The sequence below is a fragment of the Talaromyces atroroseus genome (assembly GCF_001907595.1).
Source record: "Talaromyces atroroseus strain IBT 11181 chromosome Unknown scaffold_2, whole genome shotgun sequence".
In the NCBI taxonomy this organism is placed as follows: domain Eukaryota; kingdom Fungi; phylum Ascomycota; class Eurotiomycetes; order Eurotiales; family Trichocomaceae; genus Talaromyces; species Talaromyces atroroseus.
The window spans coordinates 1,635,286-1,657,575 of NW_017971434.1; the positions used below are offsets into that span (position 1 = coordinate 1,635,286).

The 22,290-nt window shown below is 45.6% G+C and overlaps 7 protein-coding genes across 7 annotated transcripts; 2 read left to right on the plus strand and 5 right to left on the minus strand.

The window, feature by feature from the left end:
- Window positions 1-491: 491 nt before the first annotated feature.
- On the minus strand, window positions 492-9,195 carry UA08_02676 (hypothetical protein; the record flags this gene model as incomplete). The annotated part of the gene is made up of 26 exons (XM_020264744.1): window positions 492-661; window positions 726-810; window positions 886-973; window positions 1,025-1,147; window positions 1,223-1,305; window positions 1,369-1,493; window positions 1,553-1,750; window positions 1,811-2,105; window positions 2,164-2,358; window positions 2,424-2,520; window positions 2,580-2,741; window positions 2,799-2,891; window positions 2,951-3,048; window positions 3,090-3,429; window positions 3,492-3,966; window positions 4,022-4,547; window positions 4,613-5,842; window positions 5,910-6,161; window positions 6,215-6,691; window positions 6,746-6,842; window positions 7,105-7,512; window positions 7,567-7,723; window positions 7,808-7,868; window positions 7,929-8,569; window positions 8,628-8,697; window positions 8,761-9,195. The coding sequence occupies 26 exons, from the start codon at window positions 9,193-9,195 to the stop codon at window positions 492-494; spliced, it is 6,981 nt and encodes a 2,326-aa protein (XP_020122553.1).
- A 1,358-nt stretch (window positions 9,196-10,553) lies between these two features.
- Window positions 10,554-11,475, minus strand: UA08_02677 (NADH-ubiquinone oxidoreductase subunit; the record flags this gene model as incomplete). The annotated part of the gene is made up of 5 exons (XM_020264745.1): window positions 10,554-10,625; window positions 10,683-10,885; window positions 10,947-11,152; window positions 11,210-11,226; window positions 11,293-11,475. 5 exons carry the CDS (start codon window positions 11,473-11,475, stop codon window positions 10,554-10,556), a joined length of 681 nt encoding a protein of 226 aa, XP_020122556.1.
- Window positions 11,476-11,615: 140 nt separating this feature from the next.
- UA08_02678 (hypothetical protein) lies at window positions 11,616-12,579 on the plus strand (the record flags this gene model as incomplete). Its single annotated transcript, XM_020264746.1, has 3 exons — window positions 11,616-11,809; window positions 11,887-11,965; window positions 12,046-12,579. 3 exons carry the CDS (start codon window positions 11,616-11,618, stop codon window positions 12,577-12,579), a joined length of 807 nt encoding a protein of 268 aa, XP_020122555.1.
- A 493-nt stretch (window positions 12,580-13,072) lies between these two features.
- On the minus strand, window positions 13,073-15,099 carry UA08_02679 (hypothetical protein; the record flags this gene model as incomplete). The annotated part of the gene is made up of 3 exons (XM_020264747.1): window positions 13,073-14,134; window positions 14,244-14,804; window positions 14,881-15,099. The coding sequence occupies 3 exons, from the start codon at window positions 15,097-15,099 to the stop codon at window positions 13,073-13,075; spliced, it is 1,842 nt and encodes a 613-aa protein (XP_020122562.1).
- A 651-nt stretch (window positions 15,100-15,750) lies between these two features.
- On the plus strand, window positions 15,751-16,468 carry UA08_02680 (hypothetical protein; the record flags this gene model as incomplete). Its single annotated transcript, XM_020264749.1, has 2 exons — window positions 15,751-16,325; window positions 16,402-16,468. The coding sequence occupies 2 exons, from the start codon at window positions 15,751-15,753 to the stop codon at window positions 16,466-16,468; spliced, it is 642 nt and encodes a 213-aa protein (XP_020122561.1).
- Window positions 16,469-16,689: 221 nt separating this feature from the next.
- Window positions 16,690-18,457, minus strand: UA08_02681 (hypothetical protein; the record flags this gene model as incomplete). The annotated part of the gene is made up of 2 exons (XM_020264750.1): window positions 16,690-17,564; window positions 17,626-18,457. 2 exons carry the CDS (start codon window positions 18,455-18,457, stop codon window positions 16,690-16,692), a joined length of 1,707 nt encoding a protein of 568 aa, XP_020122100.1.
- Window positions 18,458-18,915: 458 nt separating this feature from the next.
- On the minus strand, window positions 18,916-21,526 carry UA08_02682 (hypothetical protein; the record flags this gene model as incomplete). The annotated part of the gene is made up of 2 exons (XM_020264751.1): window positions 18,916-19,707; window positions 19,790-21,526. The coding sequence occupies 2 exons, from the start codon at window positions 21,524-21,526 to the stop codon at window positions 18,916-18,918; spliced, it is 2,529 nt and encodes an 842-aa protein (XP_020122101.1).
- Window positions 21,527-22,290: the final 764 nt, after the last annotated feature.

The following is a 22,290-nucleotide window of genomic DNA, read 5'->3' on the forward strand; positions in this document are numbered from 1 at the left end:
CTATGGCAGTTACAGCTCAAGGGATAGCATATCCGAGAGAAGTCGCAGTCCTAGCAGAAGTAGGGGTCCAAGATCTAACAATAAACGGAGATGATTTCTGTCTTGTCCAAATTTCTGTTGAAATTATATCCTAAACATTTCATAACGCAAAACGGAAACAAGATCATTTCTACAATGAAACGGGGCGACTTGCTGGTTATTCTGTTGAAAAAGACCAAGCTTTATTCACGGCTCTTCATTTTTTCATCCCAATACAATACAGTCAAACAGAAAAGGCGCGACTCAGAAAAATGCACACCAGCCAATATACATGGCAGCCAGGTTCCTTTTATCCGTGGCTTGTATTATCAGCTCATCTACATGACCGTCTACCGAGAGCGGCACTGATTGGCGAGGCAATAGACCCCTCAATTTGTTTCTGATGCACTCCATAACTCCTTCCGGCGTCTCAGGGACATCTTTGTGGGTTCGTCTCTGTCATTGTCAAGGAATCAGTTAGCATTGTCCTGTTTTAGTTTGATGGAGCGAAGTGCGTGTCTTGCCTTCTTGCCAATAAAATCCGTTGTGGGATCGTATAAGAATGTTTCCATGATATTCATGAGCGCGTCCTCGTTTTGCCGCAATAGGCCGAGTGTTATCTCACAGGTCCTACGGAACGGCCCTATATCAAAGAAAAAAAATCAGTTTAACAATTCAATGATAACAAAATAATCAACAGCCTTTACCGTTGTAGCCGTAAGCCCCAAAAGCATCGACCATATTATGTGTCAAACGAAATGGGACTACCTCGGGTTTCTCAAATGTCAAACCCTAGAATATTGAATCAGTTATTACAAACCGAACGTACTGTACTATAAGATTACTTCTCGATGGTAGCGTGCCTACCTTATCAAATAAGCAGTTGAAGTCTACATGCAATATACCTCCCGTACTTTCTTCGAAAAGTAAATTTTCTCCATGACGGTCACCCAGTCTAGGACCTTTATTAGGATCTGACTTCAATCTGGCAATGATTGTTACTTACCCAAGGACGTGGCCGACCATGGACATGACAGCACTGGTTCGGGTAAACCGTAATCTCGCCGCTAACCATGCTCCTGGGTCGGGAAACATTTCAACAAACCACTCGTGTAAAACAGGGGGGAGCCTGCCCGGATTTGTTAACTCATCCATATATATTGATTAAAATGATGGGTTGCTCTGAGGGAGAATTTGGCCTTACTTTGCCAGGATCTTTGTCGTGAACATAGGAAGTTTCTCATCACTTGAGCAAGCTTCATTCAAATAGTTCCGGATCTCATGAAACTGCCAATATAGATTAGCAAATATAAACGTTTCATGCCGTTTATGCCGTTCATTGTGATTTACATTCAAAGCTGTTCCCCTCTCTCTCAAAAGTTTCATGACAATTTCCCGTAGGGTACGTAGATTGTCAACCCACTCTATAAGTCCACACTCCTCGTTTAAGGGTGTCACAGCGTAGGTTTTGATATCTTCCAATAAGTAAGTAATGAGTCTGCCAAAGAAATTAATGCAAAAGAGAGTTACTTACACATGCGCCGCTTGATTGAATCGACGTCTTTCTTAAGGAATCCATTGATCATGTTGTTGAACTCCATTAGACGCTGATCCTTCCTGAGGTCGTCTTTCGGCTTGCATAGGAGACTGTAAACCTTTCCATCCGTGCCTATAATGCTGATTTTGCGTGGCTTCTGCAGTGAATTCAGAACCAACGCCTCGTCGAGAACTTCTATTTATCTCTTTGTTAGACACTGTAGCTTTGATAGATAGCTTGTGAGGACCACTTTACTTTCTATGCTGACAACATCACCCGGAAAGGGATTGAACTGCTTCAAAAACGACTGGTCATGAGTCGGTGGTAGAATTGGAGTTAGCATGCTCTGAAATGGTACCACTAGGCGACATGGAGCCACTTTGTGGTTAAATCCCAAGTTTCGAGCCAGGCTTATTTTGGCCGTTCCTTTCTCTTCTACATGCCCAATACATAGGCTCAACAGTTCCTCACAGAACTTTTGTCCTCGATTGATCATCAACCGTATATCAGATGGCGAAATGTCACTTCTGTTAACCTTTTTGTTGATTTCCTTGCGCGAGTGTCAGATGTATTCGTCGGGTTTCAAGAGTTAAGAAGTCTGGCCATACTGATATTTTCTGAAGGCATGCAATGCCTCTTGAAGCACGATCCTTTGAAGATGACTTCACCAAAGCTAAAACAGTCCAGAGACCTTGACGCGGAAAATGGGTGACTGTTTTGATCACTATCTTGGCTAACAGATCGTGTACTGTGGCATTCACATTGCATATTCGAGCAACGACTTGAGAGAGAACAGTGAAGAGCTATCACGGTCAGTAACGGTAACAAGAAAAGAAGGAATTTGGAAAACAGGGACGTAGGCTCTTACCACTTCCGGGGGTATACGATTAAGATATTTCTTCAGCTGGGAATGCATATCATCTAGGCTCTTCTTCCGTTGAGCGTTGATCTGCCTTTGGAATTCGCTTGAATTTTTGTTAACCATCCGCTTTTTTCTCGTTTTCCAAGGTCATATATATCTTACGAATTTTCTCCACGCCTGGCATCATAGGGTTTATTAACATTTGACGCGTGGTCCAACCACAGGGTCAGGACCTTGGGTAATGTTTGGAAGACAAATTTGTTCCCGTTCGCTAAGGACCGCAGGAAGTTATCGATGGCTAGTTTCGAAGCCTCACCAGTCAGACTTGAAAATAGGCTAGTCAGTACGAAGTCTCGAAGTAGAAGTCAGCGAGAGACTCACTAAATCTGAGATTCTTTGCCAGGCGTTTTTGCTCTTTCGGATTCTATGATTTTATTGTAGTGTTTTCCAAGATAGTAATGTGCCTTTTCCCACCTGGAAAGAGCTAAATTAATATGATCTTCTTGCAAGCTTATAGAAAAACGGGCCGTTACCTAGTATGCAATTTGATAGCCTCTCGGTATTGCTGGACTATAGTATCTGAATGGGTTTGCCCAGCTCGATCAGACCACTTTGCTAGCAATAGGTGTGCCTAATTCAAGTCAATTAGAGTTCAGCTTGAAAACATTATACTTCAGTGCATTGGAACTTCCTCAAAGAACTTGCCTTCGCAGCGAGAATATTTTGTGCTTCAGCTCGGTCTCCAGTCATTGAAACAGACGTCCTTATTGGTGTCTCATGTTCGTCGGAAACAAAAGCATTCGCAGCTATTGCTCCTTTCAGGATCTGGATTGCCTTTCGATGATGTCCATCTGACCAGAGTAGACGAGAATGCTCAATTGTGGCCGATTTTGCTTTGGATTGGGCCGCATGCATTACTGCATTATAAGCCGGTCCTATGTGACCGTTCTTTCGGAAAAGACGAGCACTTGTGAGCCAGACAGCGGCTATGTCTGGCTCTGAGAATCCGGTCCTGGTTTTAAGATGTTAAAAAAATCATACTGCATACGAGAAGGTGAAAAAAGAGAGACTAACGAAAGTTCCATGGCAGCCCGCCTCAATCCTAATAGGTACTGTTTTTCAGAAATGTATACCCCCAGCAAACCCAGACGATGATCCAAAGTATCCACAAGTTCTGCCTTTGTCATCCCTGGGCGCGAGTCTGCATTCACAATAGCTTCAACATCAGACAGAGCATGTAGTTGAAGTAACTCGTCATGGCATGACTGCAAAGATATTGTCGAGTTAATTGTCATAGATCTTGTAATGTTTAGTCTTAGTTTCTGGATGGTATCATGAAATTGCGTCTTGTCACCATTGCGAAGAGCAATTAGCGCCGAGGATATGCCAATGGTAAAATCGGTAACATTTTCCTTGGGACATATTTTGAGATATTCATCTAATTTCGACCATTTTCCAATCGAAATAGAAGCTTCTACAGCGAATGGCAGAAGCTTTGATGGATACGCTTCAGATTGACTGAACGTGTCAAATCTACTCAAGAGTGCATCTATAATGCCAAAATGAGTGTATTGGACATTAAAACCAGGACGAAATTTACCTACCTTGTTGACCAGACTCCTTCAGACATGTGAGCAGATTCAACTGCGCTTCGCTATTGCTTGAATCCTCGTCCAACTGTAACTCATACCAGCTTTGAGCAGCAGCCCATCTGCCAGCTTTACGATGCTCGACGACCTGCTGATCTACATTAAGCACATGTAAATACGTTGAGATTCCTTCAATGCCGTCTGGCTCATCAATCTGTGTGTATATCTCCTGGAGGCGCTGGTAGAGAGGTTCGAGTTCATTGTCATCTTGTCTCTCGGGGTAGCTGCTGCACTGTCGAATGTATTGTTCCCAGTGAAAAAGGGCCCTAGAGAAAGACTTGCATTCCACGGCTCTTTTTGATATGACCTCTGGTGGTATAGAAGACAATATTTGCTCGACATTTTTGATCTGCGACGAAGAGAGCTCAAGCATTGTTTCAGCTTGATTACGGTTTCCAGAGAGATTGTTTGCGAGAAGGGCATGCTGTTTCTTCTTCCCTTGCAGCCATCTTAACAAATAATCCAAAACACTGAATACTCTCTATAGAAAGGTAAGACCTTGGTTAGAAGAAATGTCGTTTCGAATAAGGTGATAGCTGAACTTACCTCGCTGCAAAGAAGAACATTTTCTCTCACACGAGTGCTACCCTCGGGTAAAGGATGAGATAGTACATGAATAAGTTCCTGGCGTACTTCTTCCTTGTGTTTCGAGGAACCATCTGCTGCAATACTTAAGACTGCGAAAGGTAATATGAAAGCAGCGATTGTGATGTCTTGGTCACGAATGATCCTGGTGAACACTCCAAAAATCATATTGGCATTGTACGTGGAAGACTTATGGAGCATATCCATGACAAAAGTACGTAGCCATTTTCCGTAGCTCATATCAGGCAAAAACAGCGGGTAGGTGCACTCTGTTTTCGGAGCACCTACGGTGATAGAGTATCTCGACGTCAGGAAAGGGGTCACAGTGTTCCTCACAATCTCAGGTAAATCTAGCCAGCGCCGGTGTTTGTTGTCCTTCTCAATGTCGTTTGAAGGTGCGGTAATCTCTGTTGTTATATCGCTGGAGCTCATAAGTGCCTGCATGCCATAAGCCAGAAAACTCTGGGCTCGAGTATTTGAAGCCGACAAAAATGCATCAACAAGGACATTTTGAAGAAAGAACATCGTGAAATCAAACGTCTCTTCTGCAATAGCAAAATTCGAAAGGACTACAATGTCTTTCTTCTCTTTTGTTATTTCAACCCTGTTAGGGTCCAAACATCCTATCAAACCAAGGGCACGTGCGGATAGTATGGCTATTTCGTCGGAGCCAGACTGAAACTTTAAACAACAATCGAGAAGGGTGCGTGTTAATTGTGCAACTCCACTGTTAGATTGATTGTTGACAAGCATTTTATGTAGAAGCCCGTTCTTATCATCCAGGAAGGAGACGAGCTCCTGCAGAGCTTGTTCGACGACAGTCAGACTCTCGCTTTGACAACGAACACTGAATGCTCCCAAACGCTCGCTGATATCCATAGAGCCCTTGATGTTGTTTATTTGAGCCTCAAACCGGGACATTTCAGGGATAGATAAAAGTGAGGGTAGAGTTTGAAAAATCTCCCGCAGTTGATAGCTATGATGTTGAAATAAATGATCCATGAGAATCAATGCCATCTGCTTACTGCCCTCCTGGATACTTTTCCAGTATCGGACTATGATTGCAATTGATTGATCAATAAGCGCCTCAACCTCATCAGGCTCAAGATAAGTAATGAGAATGCACCAGACAGAAAAGGCATGATCACACAACTCGTCAACCTCAAGAGAGGATCTGAGACAAGAACATATCTGTATGGGAATAGTCAGTCGTCCAGGAACACTTTGAATGTGGCAAAACAGAAATGACAACACAAACCTGTGGAATGGCTACGTTGACATGACCTCTAGCGAGTTTGATCATTTCTCCGATAGCTATGATATTGCGCTTCTTTTCTATAACCGAATAACGTATACGGACGTCATTCACGGTATCCGAAAATTCTGTTATGAGACCTAAGAGATGTTCCTCTATGAAAAGACCAACGTCGGGATATTTGTTTGAGTTGGACGTTCCGGATGATCTTTTAGTAGGTATAAGTTTAGCAAGGAGTCGAAGTGCACCGTCAAACTATATGCCTTTTAGTGTCCAGGCTACGAAGCTGAAGAGGGATATAACCAAACCTTCAAATCTTGATTGCCGCTAGCATCACCTATGTTCTTCAACAGCTCACGAGTGATAGGTATAGGTTCAGTTTTAAGCAACATTGTGACTGAGGTGCCTTTGAACTTGGGATCAACATCAACCAGAAGAGAATATATCATGCTCTCGTGATTTTGCTCTTGTTGACTCAGCAGATACGCAATAATCGAAGCGAAATTATTGCGTTCCATGCAAAGTTCAAAAGGGGACTTGGCGGGATAAGTTGCGGCAATCCTCATAATGATCTCCCGTCTGCCTGTGCGAACAAGATATGGTAATGTATGAACTTCAGTTAGTTGCAGGAAGCTGTCCACGGACATTCCTAACATGTCACATAGCTGCTCTGCCATGTGCGGGCGATTCCGTAGATTCTTAACCACAGTGACTGATAATGACCTCCAAAATGGGCGAAGCAGACCTGCTACTGTCGTGGACAATGCTTGTGATAACTTAAGAAGCTGCAGAATTCATTCAATTTTATGTACTTGGTGGGGACAGAGACCCTTACTCACCTCCGTGTAGGCCACAGCACAAATATAAGGATTCGTGTGTCCTAGATATTCAAGAAGACGGAGTAGGATAATATTCAACTCCTCATCCTCGGATACCCTGTTATAATCAGTTGGAAGTCTGCACTTCTCGTCTAGAGTTAGAATACTCACTCAGCCAATTTACATAGTGTTAGAATGCAAGTTTCCTGAGAGGGAATATCTGTTCGTTCCGAGACGCTTTTCAGGCATTCAAGGATGATCACAAAATTTTGCCGTCGTACTTGGGCATCTACAGCTTTGCGTAGAAAGCAAGGCAAGACATGTCTTCTTCGCAGTCAGATCTCATATGATCGGTAAATGGAATGAATGATGATACGTACCCGGCTGTGATTCGCAACTCCCTAGAAGTGGCTTTCAAACAGTGGAGGCACATTTCACCTATCTGTAAGGATTTAATCGACAGGTTTTTGGTCTCAGGGGCATGGTAGAGAAACCGCCTGGATGCAAGTAAAGACGCTATGCGCAACTGCGAACTACGTGAAATTGTCGGTAGGAAATTCAAAAGAAGGTCCCGGAACTCATTGGCTTCGCTACCATGCCAAGGTGCAAGATCATTCAAAACAGTATGTTCTGAGTCACAAGTTTGGCAATGAAAGGATATCGACGACATAGTTGTCATCGCCGGAGGCGAATTGTCATCTTTATGTGAAGCTGCAATACACGGGACTGTTGCGATTACGGCGAGAAATTCACATTTCTGCTGTTCTGGAATTTCTGTAAATACTCGTCTGAAAAACCGTCAGCATCTGATTTGTTTAAACACATACATAGCAAAAATTTACTTCGCGACATTAACTAGCTCACTGAGACTTTTCAAATCTTCAGATCCCAAAAGCTTAGAGGCTCTTCTCAAGTTTTGCTGGGTTAGACCGTCCTCGTTAGGTGTACTTTGGGGTTCTGAGAGTCGAATGCGCTTGTTGGCACGCTGGGTAAGGTCATCTACTTGAGACAAAAGAAAAGCAACATTTGGTAAGCGTACTGCTTTGACTTGTAGGAAGTGTTTAGTGTTTGACTTGCTCTTACCATCCGAAACTGCAGCAGTGTTTGGTTCCTCGTGCACGTCAAACAAGGCCTTTAATGAAGTCTGTGATTTTCAATTAAACCAACCGCTCCAAGGAAATTCCGGAAGGGTCGGGCAACGTACATGCAACGATGAAGAACTTTGGGTCTCGAGGTCGAAGATCCTAGGGACGAAAATTCCCTGTACATTCACCCTAGTTGCCGGTGAGACGTCTTGAAATTCTCTTAGACTTTCGAGGCAATATTGCAACGCCTTCTCAATTTGAGGTTCACCGCTAAGGATTGGATCTGAAAGAACTGTTGCTAGGCTTTCGCTGAATATTTTACTAGCTTGAGCATCCATATATTCAATTTTGTCTGCCTTTAACGACGTTCTCATCAGAAGGTGGTTAAAATAGAGACATTGAACCACAGGGTCTACAATAATTTGCCTCGAGACCGTTCCGCATCGTTTCATCATTGAGGAAAGGCATTTCCAAGCGCTAGCAGTCAGCCTAAGGGCAGCTGTGAAATCCTGTATAATACCTGCTGCCGAGAAACCATCGAGCCTCTCCTCTGCAGATGGAAGAAGGGCCTCAAGAATTTGGAATAACATATGCATGGCACGACTGAGGTCTCCAAGGTGAATTGTACTTTGGAACAGACGTCGTGATAAATTCAGCTTGGTCATTAGGTCCTTCTCCATAGAACTTCCTGCGCTAGGCAAGGTAATGTCCGACGATCCAGGCTTCACAATGTCAATGACCTCAAGGGATCTTATAATATCTAGAATGCATCGTAACCTTAGTAGACTATCAATCGTGATAGAAGGATATGGACCTACCAGCGGCTATAGCATTGAGAAGTATAGAAACGGAATTTCGAGGAACGAATGACGATCGAAACATATCATGCTGAAAGCGTGTGATCATTATAAAAAGTTCTCTGGTTTTAGCCTCTACTGCGTTGAGACGCACTTTGGCGCCAAGGTCAATCAGTCCAATAACCAGTCCTATATAAAACGGTAAAGGTGCATCTTGACTCGAAACCTGAGTCTCAAGATCTTTACCAAGGACTCTAGAAGAGCTCTCGATGAGAAGCTGAATAATATCCAGACAGTCTAAGAGGCGTTTCTCTGTCTCGATACCGGGAGGCTGATCTGCCGCTGGAGTCACTTTGAAAGCAACATCGAGTGCGACCGATATAAGTGTTTTTGTGTTCTTGACATCTTCAGTACCCCGAGAGGATGATGCGGGTCCCTTTTCAATCAGCTCCTTGCGGAGGTGAGAGATAGTACTAAACGCTTCTTGCGACACGCGGCTTGGAAGCAGACCGTTCAACACAGATGAGGGTGGTGCGTTTGCATTCTCCAAGTGTAAGCCTTGGAGCTTTGGTTCCTCGTCCCCTGCCATAATTCCCTTCTACTCACGTCCATGGAGGCTCTGCTTAAAAGGCATGAGACGAAGACGGAGAGAAACAGTATAAGATAAAGCAAAGAATTATGCTATAGAAGCGATGACAGGCAGACGGGCCCAATTGACGGTTGCGATAAATATCGAATTGGCTGTCTCTTCACCCGTCGCCCCATATGGGCAGGACGCGCCTGTAAGGCTGCAAGGTGTCGAGGAGCCCCACAGCCGTATTGTAATTACTGTACCGAATGCTGTAACTTATTATTACCGTTTCATGAATAAAACATCATCCTAAGAAATTCAATTCTATATCATTATTCTCATATGCACAATGTGTCCACAGAATACAAAATGTGGCTCCAAACAGGGTCCTGGCGATGTCACAACACAAGAACAGGAATATTTCATGAAACAAGCTCTTTTGATGGTATTCAGCCCTCTTCTTTCTGTCAACACCTGCTTGACTGACCTTGTGATCGCAGGGAGAAAAAGCTCTAGCAGGTGGCGAAACACCAGTAGGGTGTGTTTTAGTATTGCAAGGCAAAGTCATTGGCTCTGGGATGAACGACACAAATCGGTCAATGAATGTAAGGTCCAATGCAGATTTGCATAATTGACCAGAAAACCGCAGTCTGATAGAGACCTTCCAACTAGGGAACACGGCATGCGGAATTCCTTGCCATTGAAGAAGTGCTGCGAAGCTACCCGAGATCGATCTTCAGCAATGTCGACCTTTATGTGACAGTTGAGCCATGTGTGATGTGCGCCTCTCTCCTTAGACAGTATAACATTCGACGGGTTTTCTTTGGTTGCGCCAATGACAGATTTGGTGGCACAGGAGGCGTTTTATCTTTGCATTCAGAGTCAGTCATCTTTCACCTTGATATCCTTTTCCCGGCAAGTGTTCTCATTGCGTTAAACCTCAACAGTCCTAGTATAAATCCGCCTTATCCGGTATATGGAGGAATCTTTAAGAATGACGCCATAATGTTATTGCGCCGTTTTTATATTCAGGAAAACGAGAACGGTATTTATCCTTTCCTACAAACCAGCATACATATTCTACAATAAACCGTTGACTCCTCGAAATCTAGCACCTAATCCACGTCCAAAGCGGAACCGTGAATTGAATAGCGAGTTCACGGATGAAACATAAACGGAAGCTTGCCTCGGTGCTTTTAACAAGCAAAGAAAGTCATATTTTCAGGCCGTTCACAGACTCACTAGTGCCACCACCTAAATTGCGAAAGTGGAAACAATTCTCATGATTCTTCTGAAGTATTCATTGGAATATAGAAATACATACAACACCAGAAAATCTATGAAAACGCCAGAGATCCACTTTTCATGGACTGACTTCATTTGCCCAAGCGCTCTGCCTCAAGCTCTCTCTCGGCTTGCTGATAATATTTGGCCGTATCCACGCCGTGCTGATCCCATGGACGTTAGAATGAAACAGTGAAACTTTGAATGGTACAGAGACTTACATGGTCATGGTTGACAATGTTGAACCATGGAATGACATGGGCGAATAGGCCAGTGTATCGAGAATTGCGGGCTGCAACGCCTTGCATATATTCTGAAAGCTGTGATGTGCCGTAAAGTGGTTCCCCCTTCTTCACCTTATCAACCATCTCTCGCATATCCTTCTCAACCTCGCGCGAGTTTTCTGTGAAGCCGTAGAAGCGGTCTAGATGTAATAAGAGTTAGAATAGGTGACGCCCGCCAAAACAACACAATCAATCACATACTTGTAGATCGCTGATAGAAAATGTGTAGACCTCCAAGTAGACCAATTGCTGTTGCTAAGCGCATAACCGGCGCAAACCCTCCTTTACCGACATGAGAAGGGCTAAACTTTTCCATAGCCCAGAAGGCGATCGGGGAGGCAGCAGCCGCAGCACCGCCGACGACATAATCCGAAGGGCGAGCATAGCCAAAAACTCGTTTAATATGTCTAAATTAGAGAATTAGATATGTGTAGGCAGGTGTTGAAGGGGATTGTCCATCGTACGGATCGGAATCAATCAACTGCAAAGAACTTCGTTAGCAAGCAGAACGTGGGACTCGTGAGGCTTCGCAGCATTTTTAATGTACCGGATAGTCAGTCTTGACCCCCTTAGGAGGCACCACTGCCTTTGATGGTTCAATGGCCATTGTGTCAGCGACTCGCTGCTCCCGAAGTGCGGTTTGAGGTGTCGAGGACGTTGAAAGCGTCAGTTGACGGATGCTGAGGTGTGGTCGACGAGCCGGGGCGGGTGCATGGCGCCTATACCGCATTGGGTTAGATCAAGGGTGTTTCCTAATCGGGTTTAATGATTACCGGCTTGCCTCTGTCGCGTCCCGGACTGAGACGCGAGATGAAGACATTATTCAACGTTCAACGCACTCACGAGCACTCTTCATATAGTCTACTGACGATGTCTGACATTGACGATCTCTTCGATTATGACGCCGGACTTGACGAAGTCCTGAAAAACCTGCCGTCAGCTCCGAAGAATGATGCACCAAAGGAAAATAACAATGCCTCTGACGCGACTGCAGTGCTGGGTCTGGATGCAGACTTGAAAGTTAGCAAGCAAAGAGCTCCCATAGCCAAACTTGACGAGACTCGGTAAGGCACCATGAAAATCCCACAACAGAAGTTGGTCTTTGTGAGAATATCATCTTCTAATCGGGTTATCGAAACAGGCTACTTTCACAGAACGGGATTCCAAAATTGAGAAAAAACGCAAAATCTAAACTAAAATTCAAAGGGAAAGGCCACGAGGTTAGTTCAGTTCAAAGATTTTAGCTGACTCTTTCTCTCCCAATACCGAATGTGGAGTTGACTGTTCTTTGGTTCCTCAGTTTTCTGACTTGGGACGACTTCTTAATTTCTATCAATTATGGCTCGACGATTTATACCCTCGCGCGAAATTCGCAGACGGCCTTGCTATGATTGAAAAACTAGGTCATTCTAGACGAATGCAAATAATGCGGAGAGAATGGATTGACGAGGGACGGCCGAGCTTTCAAATTAGTAATGGCGATTCTGCGCCAACAGTCGCTGCACCTAGTGGACTGGAAGAGAGAGTACCAGATGTCAATGTACCAACAGACAATGCGCCACCGGATGATGACCTCGATATGTTGTTAGCTGAGGCTGATAATAGGGGCTCTGCACCGAAAATTAACCCACCCGGCGGGCCGGATGATAATATGCAAGCAGAAAATGATGTTCCGCCAGACGATGATCTCGATATGTTGCTAGCTGAGGCTGATAATGGGAGCTTTGCACAGAAAGTCAGCGACTCGGGGAACAATAATGTACTGCAGGATGACGATGACCTCGATATCCTTTTAGCTGAAGCTGAAACCCTCAACCAGGCCGGTACTTCTTAGCGACTTGAAACCAACATCGATCATAAACCCTCAATATAAATATCTTACAGAAGCAAAGTCTTGGCCTTTGAGAATCTTGATTCACTCTATTAAACAATCGCAGAGTGCCTTCTCAGAGTGATTATCAGTGCTCACAAGTTGCATAGCACTAATAAAATACTCGACATCATTGAATATAGCATCTCCGATTTGAAAAGAGTGACAGGACTACTGTCTGTTCAAACGCTGGCTACTCGACATGTCATAGCAGCTATCGAGAACCCCTTTGTTCTGTTGTAAGCTTGAATATTTTCAACTTGAACATGTGAAAGCAAATGAATATAGAACCCTCGTTTTGAGAGAGTTACTCTTGTAATTGAGGGAGAGCTTGTGGTGGGAAAAGATTGTTTATTGTCAGCTTCAGACGCGTGGGTCATCAGTTTTCTACTTAACAATATCGGTCTAATTTCTAGAAATCCACAAATCAAAGAAAAAGGGGGAACCTTTTTTGTATTTAGCGTTTCTTGTTCCAGTCTCCGATGGCTTGGTCGACCAGGTTTCGGTATTCCTTTTGCTTGTAGCACTGCTCAAGGAAAACCTTGTATTTGGCCTGAAGCAGGGCGATCTCGTGCTCGTCTGTCGTAGGAACGACTTTCCTGCCTGGCTTACTCATTTTGTCCATGATGGTCCACAGATCCTCAGTTTTGCCTTCACTGTCTGCACTAGCAGCCTTAGCACCAAGCATGGCAGCGCCGTGGCAGACAGCTGCTTGAATATAGCGAGGAATAAGAACGGGAATGTTGCAAGCGGACGCAATGAGCTTGACCAATATCTCGTTTTGACATTGAGATCCAGACATAAAAATCGAACTGATAGTGTGTCCAGCATCATTCATGGTCTCCACAATCTGTTTGGTCTGCAGTGCGATGAACTCCAAGGTGGCATAGTAAAAGATAGCTAGTCCGTCAACAGTTTCATCGCTGGAGAGCCCGACTACAGAACCTTTCATGCTTGGATCCGCTATGGGGGAGCGGTTTCCAAACAGGTCACCATAGAAGAAAAAGTGGCGGCCGAGGTAGGAAATACTAGGTGCCTTCTGATCTTCCATCATCTCTTTCAGATGCTCATTCAAATACTCATAGATGTTGGTATGGTATGACTCGGCAATGGAGATGGCTTGATTGAATGCAGGATGTGTCTCAATGACATGCCTGAGCAGTTCACCAGTTGCAGATTGTCCACCCTCCGCCATCCAGAACCCTGGGATAATTGTATCTCGATAGGGACCCCAAACACCGGGAACGAAGACTGGATCCGGTGACATAGCTAAATGGCACGTCGATGTTCCTGCAACAGCGGCCAGACGACTGAAGGCTTGAGAACGATCATTCGATGCGACGCCCGCGTCGATTTCGTCGCCCTCTAGGTTGACCTTGGCACCGACTGTACCGATCCACCCGGCATAAGCATCAATGACACCACTGCCAATTGCAATGCCCGGAGGAAGGCCAAGTTCCGCTGCAGCTTTTTCGCAAAGGGTACCAACGAGTTCGCCGGCACTCAAATAATCGCCATTCTACACCAAACGAAGCGAGTTAGTTCCCTTACTATTCAGAGACCAAGATAAAGCCACCGATCAATTCGGCAAATTAAATGAGAAAAGACAGTAAATGAAATAGGCTCACCACCCCGTCGACTCCTCCCATGCGCTTGTAATCCTCGTTCACGAGATCCTCCAAGCCAATTTCTTTGAGAAAATCATCCTGCCAGCCCTTGACGCTCCCGTCAACTCCGACTGGAACATATCCCTGCTTACAAACGACGCTGCAATAGCTACGTTTCTCATTTCCAGTGGCGATATGGGTCAAAGCATCCGCAAGATCGTAGAACTTGCACTTCTCAAAGAGTTCCTTGGGCATGTTATTTTTCAGCCACAGCACTTTTGGGACCTCCATCTCAATGGACATCTGGCCACCAACATAGCGAAGCAAGTTGTGATTGGTCGCGTTGATCTTGTCAGTCTCATCAACGGGGCGGTGATCCAACCAGAGAATCACATTGCGGTCAGTGTCAAAGTTTGGTCCCGTCACTGAAACAGGCTCATCGGTGTCAGTCGAGAACACGGCCAGAGAGCAGGTAGCATCAAAGCCAATGCCGCGAATGTAAGATGGATTGATGTTGTGCTGGCTCACAGCGCGCTGCACTGAGATACAAATACAACGCCAAATATCAGACGTGGATTGCTCCTATAATGGGACGAATTATTACCAGTCAACGTGGTTAGTTTTCCCAAATCTGCCATGATTCAATCCAGTAACATACGTAGTAGCCTTGCTGGGGCTGCCACAGCCCAATGTTCTCAGAGGCCAGTCCGACAATGTCGCCTTTATCATTGATGATACAAGCACGGGCACTGCCAGTTCCAACATCGATACCAATGTAGTAATCCATCTGGGCTTGGACAGCTTCTCGGTCGTCTGTTGAGGCCTGTCGAGACGTCTGTCGCGACGGGCGACGGTAAGGTAGCGAAGACGAAGCCATGGTCTTTTGATGTCTTGTAGGGGTGGCACAGGTCCACGTCAACCGTAATACCACAGGTGGTTCTAATTGCAAGTGACAGCTGAGAGAATGGCAGGCGTCACAGGGTGGTTGGGTTGATAACGGAACAATTGGGAGGGGGGACAATTGAAGCGAAGAAACTAGGTTACACCACGCTGCTGGAACCTGACCGGCAAATATAACATCACTGGCTGATTTTGCGAGAGAAAAGCGAAGCAGAAAAAGAAAAAGCAACGAAGAGCCAGACAGAGCAGGCAGTCTAGGCTCAAAAGGTCAGTGAGTGTCGCAGTCGGTGTGCACCTGCCGTGTGGGGAAGCAACGCTGCTTCCTGCGTCATCGGCCTTCGTATAGTTAGTCGCTGCATAATTACCAGCTGCTAGTAATTGGCCGGTATTTGCAAACGCCTTTTCGCGGCTGTCTGTAACACCTGGCGGGCCTTTTCTGGTCTTGGCGGGTTTGCAAATTACCGGAGGCCACCGTCTAGCGAGTTTGACGGAGATTGATTCATCACGTGACCCTATTCCTGCCGTATGCGGTATAGTCAGCCCCCCCAAGCGCTATCTCCGATTTTATATTGATCCGCGTTTCCCTAAATAAATAATCAGTTGAATTGCTAGAATCAATGCGGCCAAGATGCGCGACCTCCTCACCTCGATCTTGTTTCTCTTGAGTCTATGCGTCTGCTATATCCAATGCCAATCGACCGATAGTAATGCGCTCCCCAAATCCGCCGACATTTATCATTGGGCCCTGGACCTCCCGCAGCCCTCACTCCTTGCGAAGATAGCGTATAACCCCGAAACGCTCGAAAGCAAAGTCCTCTCATACACTCCTCCTTCTGATTCCACACGCGACGGCGAGACAGAGAATCTCTACAGAATAGGGTTCTTCACAACTGCGGCAGACGGCTCGAAAAAATGGGTTGGAAGTCTGGTTTCTCACTCTGCCTTGGGCACGCTGCAAAAGCAGAAGAATGATAATAATAAGAACAACAAGAATGTGCTTCAGCTATACCTCAGCAAGTCACATCAACATGATTTGTATCATGTATCTCTGTCGAAGAGTTCCTCAGCCAAGTCCTCGGAATCTATTGGTGTAGAGCTTGTATATCCAGACGCCGGCCCACTCCCCGAGCTAAACAAACCTGTTGTGCTCAGTCCGGATGGCACGAATACCGAAGAAGTCGTCGAAAAGACTTTCTTTCAAAAGTATGTCTCTAAAATACCCTTCTCCATTCCTTTACATAGTTAAGCTATAATCACTTATACGTTCTATTTTGTCTAGGTACTGGTGGGCAGTTTTGATAGTAGCGCTTTTGGCAATTTCGGGAGGCGGAGGTGAAGGACAATGAGATTAGGTTGTGGTGATCAGGAGACATGCCATTGGCATTTATGACGTGAATATTGCAAGCCGAATGCATTTCCTTTCAAGTGACATGGAGATAGGTGGTAGAGATTATGCGTAGCAGCTTTATATCTGCGTCTTCTCGTATTCGGAGTGAATTTGTAGAAATGGCGGATATTTGGGCGACATTCCTTAAACCAGCCATAACATTACCTCCCTGTTCACTAACTAGTGTGATGAACCCTGCACTTGGTCAATATCCAGGTTTGAGACAATCCGTCTCTGTCGTGCATGCGACCCCAAATCCCACGTCCTCAACCCTCGATCCGTCAATACCATGATAGTATTCTCATCGATAAACATGACCTTGAAACAAACCGCCTCCTGTCGTATCATCAACGGAGGCAGACTAATCAGCTCAGTCTCTTCGGGACACCAAGCGTCCGGATAATAGTCGCTTGAAACGCCCTGGATCACTTCCTCCGGTCTCAGGGACCAGACGTACAGTATGTCCCAATCCAAGATCGCAATGCGAGTGCTTTGGGGGGATACGGTAAAAATATGACCCAGCGAGCTTGTTGGGTACGGATAATTGCAGAGACGTGCAACAAATTCCCAGTCCCTAAGGCGTCGACCCCTGTCTAGGTTAACTGTGTGTTGGCAATGTGCTGCCTGACATACAGCTTGCGATTTCAGCAGATATGCCATCGCAGCACCGTTAGGAGGGTTATCAACCGTTCCGTAGGAGAGGTAGGTCCAGCGGCATACTTGAATGCCATACTGATTTTGGTACGATTCATGCGTAGCGAAAAAGGGAATGTCTACGGCCAAGGTGAGTCTGTCATTATGGTATTGAACCCGAACATAATTTTTGTGTGCTTCGACCGCCTCAATCTTGTGCGCGTTATACGGATCAGTGTGAAAATCATGGTAATATCCGTATATCGAACCGCCTTTATGAGTATAAAGCAATTGGTCATGGTTGTTGAACTTGAGGCTTGCTACTGGCCCCAAACTTGTAAATCCGCGATGATTGGCAACCTGGTTATCTCTCAATATCAAGCCTGTCTCGTCCACAAATCTCGTTTGTGTGTATTTTGAGTCTGTCTCCCCTTGTTAGAAAAGTCATGAAGCCAAGGTGTAGTTCAGATGCGGAGGACATACAGAGAATTATATCTTCACATTCATCGGGCGAGGTTCTGTATACGATGACCTCATGCGCCCCGGTTCCTGTGATCTCCTCCCATGATATGGCAAAATTAAAGAAATCATCAACTGCCAAGGAATTCACTTTGAAATTGTCATGTTCATATATCCTGCATATATTTATGTCGTAATCCGAAGAACCAAAGGAATCACCTCCAATCACAAAGGAAAGTAGGAAATAACTTCCTTGAAGTTGCCATTGCTGCGCTAGCTCGGCAAAAGCAGGAGATACTTTGCTAGTATCTGGCTGTGTTACTGTATCAGAATCCTGGATTCGAACGAGGACAGCCAATAGATCGTAATCCGGGCCAGGAGAGACCACAGTCTTGACAATTCTGACTCGGTCAACATTCAGTAGTTCCGATGGGAAAAATGTTTTCTCAACATGCATCGTCCCATTTCCCTCTGCACGACAAAGGTGAACCTTGTTGTTATCTTCTTTGAAAACCAAGGCCGCGAATTGGTGAGACGGGGTACGGCCAAGCGAGGAGGCTTGAATATCAATGGTTCTGCCGCTGAAAGTATGTATTGTGCGGTCAGCATCAAAAGCTGCATTGAGTAACTGCTCAAAAGTGCGTCTTCGAAGGAGCAAAAACAGATCATGTGTGACTAATTGGTCATAGTCTATTCCTTTGCCTGGGTTTATTTTCAAGTGATGTAAAATGACTTCTCGACAAGACGCAGCGATGTTGTAAAGAGAATGGCAGCTCAGAACAGCTTGTAAGTATGATTGAGTATTGCAGTGTTTTAGAATGAGCTGTATGAGCTCCGTTGGAAGTTGAAGGAGCATGGTGTAGCTGGTAGTTGGGATGGTTCCTGTCTTCCGTCTTGACGTCGAATTCTAGAATGAAGGTTCTTAAAAGTTGAAAGTTCGGTGCAGCGCATGCCGGGCTCAGAAAAAGGCTACGGAGTTATTCAACTCGTTATATTGCACTCTTGTAATGAACCTGGTTGGTGATGCTGCTTGTCTGGTTATGAAGGCAATTCGGTAGAGCCGAAGTTTGAAGTCACGCCTATGTTGCCTAAATAATGCCCCAGGCACCAGCGCCGGTGCCTATCCGTTCAATGTCACGCAACAAGATGATAAACAATGAAAACGACGATCTACTTGAAATCTTTAAGGAATATGGATCTGGTGGGAAGTCAATTCAAATTTATCCCACTATACCGTATAGACATGTCTAGATTGCTTTCCAAGAACAAGGGTATCATCTAATGCTGGTAATTATATAGACCTATATGGAATGCTCATGAATTCCCAGCCTCCTGTTCATCAATGTGTGCAACAGCCCACTCCAAAATAGTTTCGTAGCAGAGCACAAATTGGCTCAGATTTTGAACCATGCTTGGACGCTGCGTTCGGAAATCCTCAACTGTTTTGGCAACTAAATCCACTGAGTCATCGAACATCCATTTCTCGTCATTAGTTATTTCGCGAGCTGTCTTCCGCATCAACCGCTGCTGCTTTAGCATATCCAACACGCTGTCGACAGTACAGAAAGTGCCTGTTCGACCACATCCGGCACTGCAATGAACCACGACAGGCCTGGAATCGGGAGGCTCAACATCCTCATCGCTTAGATGAAGTCCACTGCTACTTCGAGTGATTTTATTACACTGTTCCACAAGCTTCAGTAAGTGAGCGGGTTGAGATGTCGTCCCAAAATCTGGCCAATAGGAATATTGAAGTTGGGTGATTTCTCGAATAGGCTGAAAGGGATAAGCAGCGTGCGAGAGAGTAAAATGCCGGACAAAGATGAAAGGCCGTTCATCTCCTGCATTGTAAAGACCCTCTGAAGACATGCTTTTTCCAGACACCGAAGGCATTCGCAGTGATTGGACATTTTGTTGAGAGTCATCAGTGGCCTCGGCCGTTTTTGGGTCCATATACACACGCCTTTCTCCAAGAGGTTTAACCTTGAATGGACCGTAACTGCTCTTATTCCAATACGGATGGCATTTAATCTGTCCTCGCTCAACTTCAGCTGTAAGAGCTACGATCACGCGGACATCTTGCTCCCAAATAACACGCCAAAAATCCTAAAACAAGACAGTCAGTTTTGAATTTGGGCAAGATAAGAATCACGAAAGATAAAGTAAAAGTCTCATGGGAAGTACTCACGTCAAACGTATCTGGAATAGGAGCTTGAGTGGCAATATAACTCTTGTTGGTAAGCTTAGCTTTTAGATAATTACCATTCACATAATCGCAGTCGCCGGTAGGAATATCCTGAAGCCGAACTCGAGTGTGATCGAAGGGATAAATATCGTTGTACCTATTTTTTGAGCCCTTCTCAATTCCGGCAACGCGAAATTTAGTGGAGGACGTTTCATTGTAATTGGCTTTAGGACTCAGTGCTTCCCGCATGCGATGAAGCTCGCGCTCTTCAATATTCAAGAATTTTTGTGAGACGTTATGTCCTTTATCTTCGTGAGCCGACGCGGTGCGAAGCCACGATGGTAGACTTCTATTCCGACTAGGCGTCAGACCATCTGGAAGTTTGACTGGAATCTGTCCAACGCCGCCGACCAAGTCCATATTCTGTCTAATGTTGCCAAAGAAGGGTTCGCTGGCGGGAACTTCTGGCAACGAACAACCTCCAGCTACTGGAACGGTAGATGGGAGGTTTAGGCTCATTGGTCGAGGTTGCATATTTGAAGTGTTGGCTTTACCTCGACGTTGCTGTCGAACACGGTTTGGAAATCGGCTGGCAAAAGCCGCAAACCCTCCACGCAGTATTTTTGCTTCGCCTAGCCAGCCCTCCACCTTAAATTTTTTAAGAACATTTATGAGTTGTGTGGCGTCTCGCGGCTGCTCGGTATTTGAATCGTATACTATAATATATGTGCACTCCTTCCAAGACGAAAATTTGCTCTTTTCATGCTCGTTGGCGAACGTATCCGTGAGTTTGTCCGTGTTGAAAGAAGGCCTTTTAAGAAGCGTCGTAGGTATACAGAGATTGAGACTCTCCATGATATTTGCTTGGGAAAATTGGGGATACGGCCTGACATCAAGTAGCAAAGTTGTTTGAGATACTGTCTGAAGTAACTGTTCACACGTCTCAGCCGAGATAAAACTGATCGGCACTTGTTCCAAAGCCGTTGGAAGTGTATCTGCACGACGGTGGTCGCTTTTGTTTCGATTTGGTGATGGGGTATGTGTGGCAGCCGGTGGCAAAGACAGACTAGGACGGGGGATGGGGCTCGAATTAGTCGATTGATATGTGGCGGGAGAATATGTTTTCGGAAGCTCAAGGTTCATGCCCAGATTGGTAAATGGTCCTCTCCGTGAGGTGCCTACAGAGCCAGGATATTCGTCAATTTCCATGCCAGTTTCCTGTGATTTAGATCCACCACCTTGGTTGACTGTTCTTCCTGGCAAAAAGGGCGCATCTCGATTTGACTCTGAACCCGTCGGGGGAACATCAGTAGTGTGATCTCCAATGCGAGAGGGATCTTGCTGAACCACTTGAGATTCGGATCCTACCAGGCTAAGGATATGCTTCTGCACTGGATTCGGTGATACCCTGTGCAGCCTTGGACTGGGGAGTGAGGAATATGGCTGTGTCAACGTATCCCAGTTCCTTTTTGTGTGGGGCCCTGGGTTCGATCCAGGCGGATTGCTGGTATTGTCCACAGGAAGACCGAAGTAATTAGTACTTGTCGCTGATCCGCCAGAACCAACTCCATCTGAAGAATCCCGGGGGAACAAAAACGGAGATGCCATGGGGCCGTTGAGAGCTGACGATTGCATTGGCAGAGTAGCCGAGGAGTTCAAGATAGCACCTAGTTGCCGGGAATGATGGTCTGTTCCCCAGGGGGATGAGGAGGGCGACTGCCTAGTTGTTGAACTCTGCATGCTGTGATTTTCAAAATAGGCGACTCTTCAATTGTACAGCCGATGGCAGCACGCATCCATTTCGCGATTCAAGCAAAGATTGGCTATCATACAGTCGAGAGCATTCTTAACGCGATGATCCAATATAGTAGTGTATCAGACCCGCACAAAGCGAGCCGAGAAAAGGACGTATCCCTTCGCTAGACGAAAACTGAACAGGATGGATGATGATGAAAACATATACCGGAGTAGCGATTGTCAAGGATAGGCGGAACGGTTTGAAGCACGGTCAACTGGGGGAATGCAGCCAAGAGATGAACAGAACGAGTGTTGGCGATGTACCCACGTCAGTCAGTCGGTCAGTCAGTCGAAAACACCGGTGGATCACGTATGTTCTCTTCCAAAGGCAGCGAGGTGGGGGCTTCTGATATCACAGATCAGCAGGTTGTCAGTAGGCGCAACCCCTCTAGTTTTCCATGGGACGGACGCCAATGGAATGAGGCAGAAGAGGAGGAGGGGAGGACGAAGGACGAAGGACGAGGACGAGATGTGGTGATGGCTGGGCCCGAGTCGGAGGAACATGACGTAGGGAAGACCCGTCTGGACTGCCTCAGGAACCAACGAGAGCGCCCGCGGTGGCGATGAGTGACGGCAGAAAATTTCCTCGCTTGCATCATTAGCTAAAGCAACCTTATAGTTAGAAGCCTAGATGCACGCTGTGCTATACCCCCCCCTTTTTTTAATATATACATATAAAGACGTCGGCAAAGCATTTATGAAAGGGC